The 12,472-nt window shown below is 33.2% G+C and overlaps 1 protein-coding gene across 1 annotated transcript; it reads left to right on the top strand.

Annotated features, from left to right (window-relative positions):
- The first annotated feature begins 5,927 nt into the window (after window positions 1-5,927).
- Window positions 5,928-9,024, top strand: LOC106174469 (tubulin-specific chaperone A-like). Its single transcript, XM_013556043.2, has 4 exons — window positions 5,928-6,118; window positions 6,616-6,721; window positions 7,562-7,648; window positions 8,410-9,024. The coding sequence occupies exons 1-4, from the start codon at window positions 6,066-6,068 to the stop codon at window positions 8,494-8,496; spliced, it is 333 nt and encodes a 110-aa protein (XP_013411497.2). The 5' UTR covers window positions 5,928-6,065; the 3' UTR covers window positions 8,497-9,024.
- Window positions 9,025-12,472: the final 3,448 nt, after the last annotated feature.

The following is a 12,472-nucleotide window of genomic DNA, read 5'->3' as shown; positions in this document are numbered from 1 at the left end:
AATCACATTAATGTTTATACATCCAACTAGCTCATTAGTGTCAATAGTAAGTGTAAGTCTTGGCTATCCCAGTCATCTTACGTTTCATTATGATTACTAGTACATTCTTGGTCCCACTGTACATGTACGTGGCAAGATAGCAAATTTTACAAGTACTAATACATACTGTCAGTGGGTCGATTAATTATATGCAGTCTTGAAATTTGCAATGTATGTTCCTCATCAATGGTGCAATTCATTTTAAAATAGTAACCAAACATCACTAGTACATTCTGCACATCACAATGTTGAACAAATGCTTCAAAAATGGCTTAAACCACCTAATCTACTCCGATTCATTACATTTGTTTAGGTCATACTGAAATTCATATGTCCATATATGCAGCAGTCCTTTCATGTAGACATAAGGCCTGTAATTTATGAGCTGGAACCCCATGTTTTTATACAGACTCCTTGCAGCGTGATGAACTTCAGTAGTCAATAAAAAAATGCTGTCATAGTTATGACTCATACAAAATTCAATACTGGTTGCAACGAGTTTCTTTGCAATGCCCAATCCTCTGTGTTTTTTAGATACCGCCATGCGCCTTAGCCACGCCACTCTTCTGTTGTCGTTTTTTGTGTTTTCTTTTTGAACAATAGCAATTGTCCCAACGACTTCACATCCATCCTTCACTGCAACCCAAAAATGCGGGTCCTACGAAAATACGAAAACTGCGAAAACCGCGAAAACCAGAAGTTGCTAGGCGAAAACCTCACTATAACTTACCAATTCTCGATGTTCTTGACAAGTTGCTGTAATATTTGGATAACTTGGACCATATTACATACATCATGACCTTTGATAACGATGTTGTAATTAATTGAGTATGTTACAGCTGAGTTTTCTAGATCGGCAACTATAGTGCGTGGGAGCCATGTTTGGTTTACAATTGGCATATATAAACAGCAGTGTCCCCTCAGGCCAGTATTGCCATATCAGGCCAGTATTGCCCTCTCAGGTTAGTAATGCTTTTCCAGGCAAGTAATACTCTCTCAAGTACTATATGAAGTGGATAACACAGATTACCGGCATTCTTAGTAATGCAAAGTTTATTAATAAATAGGATTTAATAAATATGCACAAAGTAGAACTTTTTTTTTCATTCCAACCAGAAGTGAAACTACACATCAATGCTTGTAAAAAGTGCCCATTTTAATACACCACACATGTAGAGTCTATATTGTATGAGCTTTGAACCTGCATAGAATTTACACTCCTACTTTTCCAAATATAAAATGAGTAGCATTGTTTAATAAAGTGACCAGCATAGAGCAATTTATAAAGCATTATGAAAATGTAGGTTCTAATTAACATAATTGATAATATACAATATATATAATAATGGTGAATACAATTAAATTATTTTTATTAAAACATTTTTTCCTCTGAACTTGATCCATGGCCACTGATTTTGTTATTTAATCACATTTTATCTTACTCTTTTTGAAAAGATATTCATGCACAGCCATTTGTTACACTATTTGTTTTCCGCTTAATAAACTAAATCCATTTCTAAAGCATCAATTAATTTATACGATGTAGATTGTATATATGTGCATCCTAAGGCGTCTAATACACATTTTACCTTCAAATCAATGTGTTTAATTGTTTTTACATTTGGGTCCTGTGTATGTGCCAGTATACAGAGATAAGCTCTTTTAACTCTGAAAAAATGTCAATAGTCAGTTAATCATGCATATATATTATATGCACAATAATAGAGAAAAAAAAGGAAAAAGGAACACACATTAAACACATGTACTGGTACTCTGATTTGCAGGAGGCATTTTCTCTTGAAAGGAGATATAACAGATTACAACTGAATGATGTTATGTGATTGACATAATAAATAGGTTACTCCTAGAGTTTTAGGCAGTGCACATCTAATTTCGTAATTGATATGATATGATTATCTTTCAATTCCATATCTATTTCATCATTTCTGTGTCTATGCTGTGTTTTAACACTTCAACTTTTTGTATGGTAAGTTTTTATCAGTTTGAAGCACCCTGCATGTGTTTTGTTGAAGATTGCCAAAAAGCAAATGAAGTTATGTATATCAAGATAGTCCATAACATGTTAACACCTTGGTATTTTCCACTATTTGCTGATTATTGGCATGCTGTAATATCAAGGGACTGTTGACAGTTCTTATTTGCCAGGAAGTTGATCAATAGTAAATAATAGTGTGTGCTTGTATATTTCATTTGCCATATATTTTAAAGCATGTAATATACCAAACAGAGTCCTTGGGCTTGCATTCTGCTTGGTATAATAAAAGGAATATGAAATAAAAAGTGTTAGTTTTCTTGTAAAGAATATTATTACCTCTGCCAAAGAGGCTATGTTTTATCACCCCTGTTTGTTTGTTTGTTTGTTTGTTTGTTTGTCATCATCATAACTAAAAAGTTATGGATAAATTTCGATGGCATTTTCAGGGTAGGTCAGAAATGGGTTAACTTAGAAGTGATTAGTTTTTGGTGGTGAACTGGATCAATAATCAATCAATAATAAAAAACTAAATCATTATAGAATGAAAACTTAGGAGTGAAATGGCATTGGATGGACACTCAGCTGCCTTAGTGGAGGTCTGCGGTCTCTTAGTGCTTTTCTAGTTGCCATTATTAATAAACTATTGTGTACACTTTGTACTTTAAAAGTATTATAAGTTCTCAACCAATGCATTTCTCAATGGTGTATAATATATAGGGAAAGGAAGGTAACAATTTTGAAACAGATCATTAGTCCACTATTCTGAATGTGGCCTATATTTGTAAAATTGTCAGCTCTCTACCGTATTAATTCTCCTCTAAAACTTTATTCCTTTAAATATCTGGCCAAATAAGAATTATGCTTTGGCAATAGCATATAGCTCCCATATGATTTGAACTACTTTTGAAAGGGGACATTATTCTAGGTCAAAAACAAATGTTGCTTTAGTTCTAAATGCTTTAGCCATCATAAATGGGTTTAAACCCTGATAAAACTATAATCAGAATACATGTACTTAGACAAATTATTATGAATCTACATAGGTCATAGATTGTGTTGCGCTTTACAGAGCACCCATACTTATTCATATGTAACATGTTCTAAGGCCAAAATAAAAAACTTCAGACAAATGCATTGAACGATTTGGATGTGTTTATTCTCAGAACTCGCTAGTCTGAAATGCATACCACATACACAGCACAAATTGCGTTTTCTTAAAAGAATTTTTGTATCTATCTGATTACCATTGGGATTTACTACCTACTGAATTCATGTCATTGTTTAGATGTTATGATTGAATCAGTCCAGTAAGTATTGTGGTTAGGAGGGTTAAGTTGACAATGGCTAACTGTTATCCGCAGGTGTAAAAGAAATGACTGAATTGCATATATTAAATTTGGTGTGGTAAAATGGTTCAAATTTTGTGAAGACCTGGGATTTCTTTCACACAAACAAGTTAACAAGCTAACAAACAGAAAAGTATATTTTGAGACACACATTATAAATACTTATTTTATCGAGTTAAAGATGCATCTAATAATGCATATTCATCATATATTCTAATATCATGAAACAGCCAGAAGGCCAAGCACACATTTGGGTAGAATTCTTAAAGGAAAAAAACATACAGTCTGTGTATTCTGGAAATTCAACACCTATGGGATTTTTAATTAACTGATGGTCATTATGATTGCATACTTTTCACAAACAAATGCACCCTTGGATTCTAATTAAAATCAATTTATTAGATTATGTTAAGTTTAAGTGCTCTCTGACCTTATTTTTTAATGAATTAACACAATCTATATACATCCATTTGAAAGAAACAGAAAATTGAAAAATTAAGTGATATACAACATAATCCCCATCAATTTTTATTTATCTACTTTAAGTAATACTGTTTATTGTAACTGCTCTCTGACTTTTTTTAACAAATTAACACAATATTAAGTATATACATCCATTTGAAAGAAACAAAATCGAAAAATGAAGTGATAAACAACATAATAACCATCGATTTTTATTTATCTCCTCTAGGAGGGTTTCATGCATTTTGATGCAATAATACATAATCCTTAACAGCATTACCACCAACAATTTTAAGCAGAACTAATAAATAGGTTTCATGCCCATATTGAAAATGCAAAAAAAAAAAAAAAAAAAAAGTGAATGAAATTCCACCCTAAACTGCATAACTTTCAGACAAAAAAAAAAAAAAAAAATAAATAAATAAATAATAATGAGGTACAAGATAGAAAATATCAATGCTGATACAATAATACATTTTGATCGACAGCAGAGTCAGCAACAAATATCACATGGCTTCAGGCCCATTAATTCAAATTCTCAGCTCTGTTTGAAAATGACAAAATGTGTAAAAAATTCACCAAGAAATTGCAAAAATTCATGGAAAATAAGTAGCAGTGAACTTAAATTTGTTGACACTGACAGCTAGATGGACATAATTAGTGACAGCTAAGACTGCAGCTGTAACTAGTTAAGTCTTGATCATTTCTTGATCATTATTGATTTAGCACTTACCTGAGGGCACAGAGCCACAGAAGCATACCATTAATGACAACCTGATCCTAATGAGTGTAATGTCAAATGAACCTACAAGTTCTTTGATAAAACTGTTATTAATATAAAATATACTACAATCCATGCATTAAAAATAAAAAGCACACAAGTCCACGGGTCAGTATTAACAATGCACTGTAGTTGTCTCAGAATAAGACTTTAGTCCCTTTTCTTAAAAAATAAATTGCCAGTGCACAAATTGACTAAATATGTATTGATAACTGTTTTGGTAAAATGGAATTTGGTATGTAGAGAACCTTTATTTTAACATGATTTGAACAAACAAAAACAACTTTTTTATGATGAAAAACATTTAATGATTCAATATTTCTTTTATAAAGTTTAATGCAAATACAAAGTTCTTACAACTTCATGTACAGTTAGAAGGAATTTTTCTCATGCACAAATAACACATTTACAAATAAAGCATTAATTAACTTAAAGTTGGCACAATGTTGTAAATGTTACTTGATAAATGTTTGTTACTTTCTTATATGTATGTATTAAGTAAGCAGAAAATATTGTGCTGTAATCCACATTCATATGCCTGAGAGAGCATTACTGGCATGAGAGGGCAATACTGGCCTGATATGGCAATACTGGCCTGAGGGGACACTGCTGTTTATATATGCCAATTGTAAACCAAACATGGCTCCCACGCACTATAGTTGCCGATCTAGAAAACTCAGCTGTAACATACTCAATTCATTACAACATCGTTATCAAAGGTCATGATGTATGTAATATGGTCCAAGTTATCCAAATATTACAGCAATTTGTCGAGAACATCGAGAATTGGTAAGTTATAGTGAGGTTTTCGCCTAGCAACTTCTGGTTTTCGCGGTTTTCGCGGTTTTCGTATTTTCGTAGGACCGCAAAAATGCTCGTCTGGTCTTGAAAAATACACTTTTTGTACTTCTTTCATATCCCAGAGAGGTGGGCCCCATAAGTAATAAAGAACTCCGAGAAGCAGAAGTAAATAAAGTCCTAGGCATAGGATGGGTAACGTCAACGCTGTCAACAGAATTCTACCCGTGTAGCCGTACACTACAGCACATACAAACGAGAACAACCAGAACACGCTTGGTCTTTTTACTGCAATCAGGAAAGACGGCCAAAGATTTGTGAAACTGGCCTCAGCAAGAACGATTTTAGTTCCAGCTGCATACTCTGGTTTCCATGGTTCGATTTCTATTCCCATCTTAAGACTTTAAGCAGAATAATTAGATACAACATACGTACATGTACATTACTATCAGTCATGTTGCATTTTATTGACCTTGACCCATTCATATCTAATTGGTCAACTTCCTGTCATGCGCATTACATACGCTTACTTCATTTTCAAATATCAACTTTGAGTCAGCTTAGTTGGTTACTCACATCACTTGACAACTATTATAAAAAGATCTGACTTTTCATTTAAGCTTTAACTCCTAGACGTGCAACTATGGCAGATCCAAGAATCAAGCAGATTAAAATAAAAACTGGAGTCGTTAAAAGGTACTTCATACTTGCTAACTTGTATCCACCTACTAGTAATTGTGCTGTGTTCCCTGGCCCAGTAGCCTAGGGTAATGCTAGTAGAGAGGTCGAAGATCAATAATACTGTTAATGGTAGCAGGTGTAAACTCAGCAACAGTCTGTTTAAGGCACTTAAAAGACAGCTATTTCTTAAAGGTGACTTCACTTCAGAACTGGTAATAATGTTTATGTCGTATAGCTCAACCTAAAATTTGCATAATTTTTTACCACTGTATGTTCAGGTAGGTACTGTAACGAGTTTTTCCCTATTTTGTTTTTAATTTTTAAGTTGGCATTCCGTGCAGATAAATCAACACAAGAGTATGAATTTATAGACAGCAAATGTGCACCAATTTTTTTCTGAAGCCCATCAGAGAATGTATAAAAAGTAAAGCAAATACACTCAAGAACAAAGATTTGGTTAATTAATTTTATTGCCTGTACATATCATATGAGCTATGTTTACATTTTTTCAGACTTGCAAAGGAGAAGACTATGTATGAGAAGGAAGCGGTTCAACAAGAGGAAAAAATTGAAAAAATGAAAGCAGAAAATGCTGATGAGTATGACATAAAAAAACAAGTTAGTTTCTTATTTGTTTATTTCATCCTTTGTTTGGGATTTAATTTTTGAATAATATAGGCAATAGATCAAGTTAGTCATGGTTATTAACTATGTACATTCAATGTCTAGGGGATCTAAGGAGGTTAATTACTCAATCTTTTTAATGGGCAAAAATAATCAAACTTTCAGATATAATTTTATGATAGTGAAATTATATTTCTATAGAGCATTTATGGTGTTTTTACTGCATTAAATAGAACCATAGAGCAGCCTGCTTTAAAAATTTTGTTGCTACCACTCAACAGGAATGTTCTAATTTTAAGAAATTATGACTTAACAAATACAGCACTGTAAAATTCACAATTTCCCCCATTGAAAAGATCAAGTAATAACCACAGTTTCACTGTGTGATAGTTTGACCAAAAGACAATTTTTTGTCTAAGATAAATTTTGTGATTAATAGCCATAATAAGACTTTAAATGCTCTAAAAATACCAGTAAATTTAATAAGACTTAAAAATGCTATTAAAATCTCAAAAACTTCTTTAAAAGAAGCACTGATATTTGAGAACATGCATTGATGGTCCTAGTGGCCTGAGATGTTAGATATGAAACTGCCACTGGACCTCAAGGGGACAGCATTTAAAACACATTTGAAATCTGTTTCTTGGTATATTTTGCATCAGTTAAGTTCCACTGCCACCCATTATACTTTTGAGATGTAAGTGATCAGTCTGAGGTTTACCTTGTGTTGCACAGTTTAGCATAGACCTACCAGTAACCTGAATTTTCAGAACACTTTACCTGCCATAAAAATTAGTTAATTATTCAAAGTTTTTCATAATATTTTTTTTTCAGACTGAAGTTCTTCAAGAGTCTAAAATGATGATTCCAGACTGCTTAACACGATTAAAAAAGGCTCATGCTGAACTTGCAAACATGTTGGTGAGTTTCCTTTTTATTTAGTATAATTCTGATGTTGGAGATTATTTTCACAATAAAGTATTTTTTTGGTTTAATCACAGCATATTATTTTATAATTTCTTATTTATCAGTTAAATGTATTTTTATGTAAGCCAAAAAAAAAGGAGCATTCACAACAGCGGCCATTATGATGGATTATTATTATTATTTTTTTGATGATCTTGAAAAAAAGAAGAAGAAAAAAAAAAGACACCTGCACCAGTGTCAAATTTACCATGTAACACAAACAGCACATTCAGAACAGATGATGTGCAGACTAAATATGGTTGTTCCCACATAAAAAGTAGCCAGTTATAATCCCCTGATGGTCTCCCCACCTCCAGACTCACTGTCCCTGCAGGGACCTAGAAATTTAGAGTGCATTCCCAGAGATTTAGATCAATCCATCTGGATCAACCTAACTCCCTGGGGGTTCACGCTAAATTGCAGTCAGCCGAGCGCGCACGACAGTTAATTACCCCCTAACAGCTTTTAGTAGGCGGGACAGAGGCTTAAGCCGGCTAAGCTGACAGTAAATCTAGTGAGACTCTCCACAGGGGTAGATCGATCTAAAATCTGTGGGAATGGGTTCTAAGCCTCAGAACCAAGATTTACTCAGTTAAATGGTACGTGTGGAGGCGGTGAGACCATGGTGGATTAAGTGGCTTCCTTTTATGATGGGTCAGCCATATTTAGTCTGCAGATCATCTGTTGTGAATACGCTCGTACTTTGATTATTTCAGGAGGTAGAAAAGGAACTCGCAGAAACTGAGGAATATGTAGCTGCCCAAGAAATCCTAACACAAACCCAAGAGGTTATGCAGAGTTGAACAGTGTGTGATTCATACATCGTGTATGAACAGAGATAACTGATGTTGATTTAGACTGTCAGGTGTGACATTTGGTTGGTTGACTCACAGTATCGGGGTCACAGCACTGTGATAATGTGGCAGATGTGTGTCAGTGTAATTTATAGCAATTATCAGCAGTGTTCTCTGTTTGGTTTCTTGTCCCTTTAGCCATAGCATTCCACCGTGATCTCTGGATACAACTATTTAAACTATCATCATTTTGACAATGGTTTGAAAACTAGTTTCTTCATCAGACAGTTTTGGTGGAGTTTGTTCAAAGATTGCATATTTTATAAACATACTTCATCCCTAGAACTGTAAAAATTTGAAAGTTATGAATGTAAAAATTACTGTATTCGTACTGAGTACACTGTTTTTAGTTTTTTTCTGTAATTTGACTCTCTACTTTGAAATGGTCACTATATTGCATTTTTTAAAAATTTCTTGCTTTAAATAAAATATTAAACCATAATAAAATTTTATATCTTTATTTTACAAGAAACTACATTTCAGTATTTCTTATTGCCTATTTAAGCATTTTTATGTACAGACACAGATGTGTCTGTACATATTGCCATCACCTGCGTCTGTCGTCGCCGATGGCGATGCCGTCGCCGTGCACTTTCCTTGTAAACACGATAAGTGGAAGGCAGTTTTACTTTTTGGCTTTATATTTACAGAGCTGATGAATATTCATAAAACATAGGTCAAGTTCGAAAATCAGCATGATCGGGCCATTATTGTAGAAGTTATGCTGTTTTTTCACTTTTCAGCATATATGCAACCTTGTAAACACATTTTAAGGAAAACCGTTAGGCCTGTTGTCATGAAACTCACAGGAGTAATCAATATTACTAAAATGCAGGTCAAGTTCGAAAATCAGCATGATCGGGCCACTATTTTAGTAGTTATGCGGTTTTTTCATTGTTCAGCATATATGCAACACTGTAAACACAATATAAGAAAAACAGAAAGCCCAATTGTCATTAAACTCACAGGAATGGTCAGTCTTACTAAAACGCAGGTTGAGTTCGAAAATCAGCATAATCGGGGCATTATTTTAGAAGTTATGCTGTTTTTTCACATTTCTTCAGATTTCCTCAGATTTAATTCTTAGGCATGTTAATAGCCTTATTATTTAAGTAATAAGATACGTAAAAGTGTTTGTTTGACATTTCCTGCATCTTTACAACATTGTTAGTTGATTATGTAAAAATGATGGTAAACTTGTTAACGTTTATTGTGTAATAATGTGTCAAAAATGGAAATAAACTCATATCATTGCAGTTTGTCAGATTCAATCATTCACTATGTTCAGAATCTCAGAATGGAAGAAATTGGACATTTAACACTGCTCTATTGATATTTTTCACATCTCATCAATTTTCTTAGTTGATCTTATAAAAATGGCAGTAACCTGTTAATTTTGTTTTATGTTAAAAAAGTGTTAAAAATGGAAATAAACCCATTTCAGAACAGTGCAGTCTTGTTTACATTTTGGCATCTTTAAGGCGTGACTTTGAAGTTCCATCGGCCTAAAAACCTTTGTTAGTCACGTTTACTTTTTGTCCATGATACTAATATTTTATTATTAAAAATTGATGATCATTATGCTGTTAATCATTATGTAATATTGCATCAAAATTTGAAAAAAAACTATTTTGGGCACTGCTCCCATGATGACCATTTAAGACAAGGCAGCAAAGCTGTCAAATGTACAGACAAAAAACAGGAAATAACTATGCACAAAATAGGCTACTGTCAATTCTGATGCAAAAATACATTATGTTAAACTGCAAATTCAACATCAAATTTTAATTATCCTCAACAATTAATACCAATGTAATTAAAATATGTGACAAGTTTACATTTTGAAAATGTATAACTTCCAGAAAAAGAAGTTCCTTAGACTGCTTTTCCAACTCAGACTGCATTTTAGTCCTGTATTTCTTTTTTGAAAGTTTGGCAATCATAAGTAACATGGTTTTCCCATAATGGTCATCATGGCAGCAGCACCCAAAATTGTGTTTTCTTCTATTTTGATGCCATATTACATAATGGTTAACAGAATAATGACCGTCAATTTTTAATAATAAAATATACGTATCATGGATTTTCAGAAAATGTGACTAGCATGGGTCTTCAAGCCCGTGGAACTTCAAAGTCACACCTTGAAAATGCCAATATGTGAAAAATTAAATTTTCACAAAATAACTGTTTAACTGGCAGCAAGAATTACCAAACAGACTGTATTTCCTACTGAAGCTGTATTTTAGTCCCATGTTACTTTCCTGTAAGTTTGAGAACAGTAAATGACATGGTTTTTCTTAAATGGTCATCATGGGAGCAGTGCCCAAAATAGTTTTTTTTTTTTCAAATTTTGATGCAATATTACATAATGTTTAACAGCATAATGACCATCAACTTTAATAATAAAATATTAATATTATGGATATTCAGAAAATGTGACTAGCAAAGGTCTTCAGGCCCATGGAACTTCAAAGTCACACCTTAAAAATGCCAAAATGTAAACAAGACTGCACTGTTCTGAAATGGGTTTATTTCCATTTTTAACAATTTTTAACATAAAACAAAATTAACAGTTTTCTGCCGTTTTTATATGATAAACTAAGAAAATTGATGAGATGGGAAAAATATCAATAGAACAGTGTTAAATGTCCAATTTCTTCCATTCTGAGATTCTGAACATAGTGAATGATTGAATCCGACAAACTGCAATGATATGAGTTTATTTCCATTTTTGACACTTTATTACACAATACACGATAACAAGTTTACCATCATTTTTACATAATCAACTAACAATGTTGTAAAGATGCAGGAAATGTCAAACAAACACTTTTACGTATCTTATTACTTAAATAATAAGGCTATTAACATGCCTAAGAATTAAATCTGAGGAAATCTGAGGAAATGTGAAAAAACAGCATAACTTCTAAAATAATGCCCCGATTATGCTGATTTTCGAACTCAACCTGCGTTTTAGTAAACACGATAAGTGGAGGGCAGTTTTACTTTTTGGCATAATATTTACAGAGCTGATGAATATTCATAAAACGCAGGTCAAGTTCGAAAATCAGCATGATCGGGCCATTATTGTATAAGTTATGCTGTTTTTTCACTTTTCAGCAAATATGCAACCCTGTAAACATTTTGTGCATAGTTATTTCCTGTTTTTTGTCTGTACATTTGACAGCTTTGCTGCCTTGTCTTATATTGTGTTTACAGTGTTGCATATATGCTGAACAATGAAAAAAACACATAACTACTAAAATAGTGGCCCGATCATGCTGATTTTCGAACTTGACCTGCGTTTTAGTAAGATTGATTACTCCTGTGAGTTTCATGACAACAGGCCTAACGGTTTTCCTTAAAATGTGTTTACAAGGTTGCATATATGCTGAAAAGTGAAAAAACAGCATAACTTCTACAATAATGGCCCGATCATGCTGATTTTCGAACTTGACCTGCGTTTTATGAATATTCATCAGCTCTGTAAATATAAAGCCAAAAAGTAAAACTGCCTTCCACTTATCGTGTTTACAAGGAAAGTGCACGGCGACGGCATCGGCATCGGCATCGCCATCGGCGACGGCGACGACAGACGCAGGTGATGGCAATATGTACAGACACATCTGTGTCTGTACATAAAAAACCATGTCATTTACTTTTCTCAAACTTACAGAAAAGAAACATGGGACTAAAATACAGCTTCAGTAGGAAATACAGTCTGTTTGGTAATTCTTACTGCCAGTTAAACAGTTATTTTGTGAAAATTTAATTTTTCACTTATTGGCATTTTCAAGGTATGACTTTGAAGTTCCACGGGCTTGAAGACCCATGCTAGTCACATTTTCTGAAAATCCATGATACGTATATTTTATTATTAAAAAATGACGGTCATTATGCTGTTAACCATTATGTAATATTGCAT

The sequence above is a fragment of the Lingula anatina genome, chromosome 1 (assembly GCF_051362555.1).
Source record: "Lingula anatina isolate TDL-2025a chromosome 1, LinAna3.0, whole genome shotgun sequence".
In the NCBI taxonomy this organism is placed as follows: Eukaryota; Metazoa; Brachiopoda; class Lingulata; order Lingulida; family Lingulidae; genus Lingula; species Lingula anatina.
Note: the sequence above shows the minus strand (reverse complement) of the source record. Positions and strands in the feature narration are given on the sequence as shown.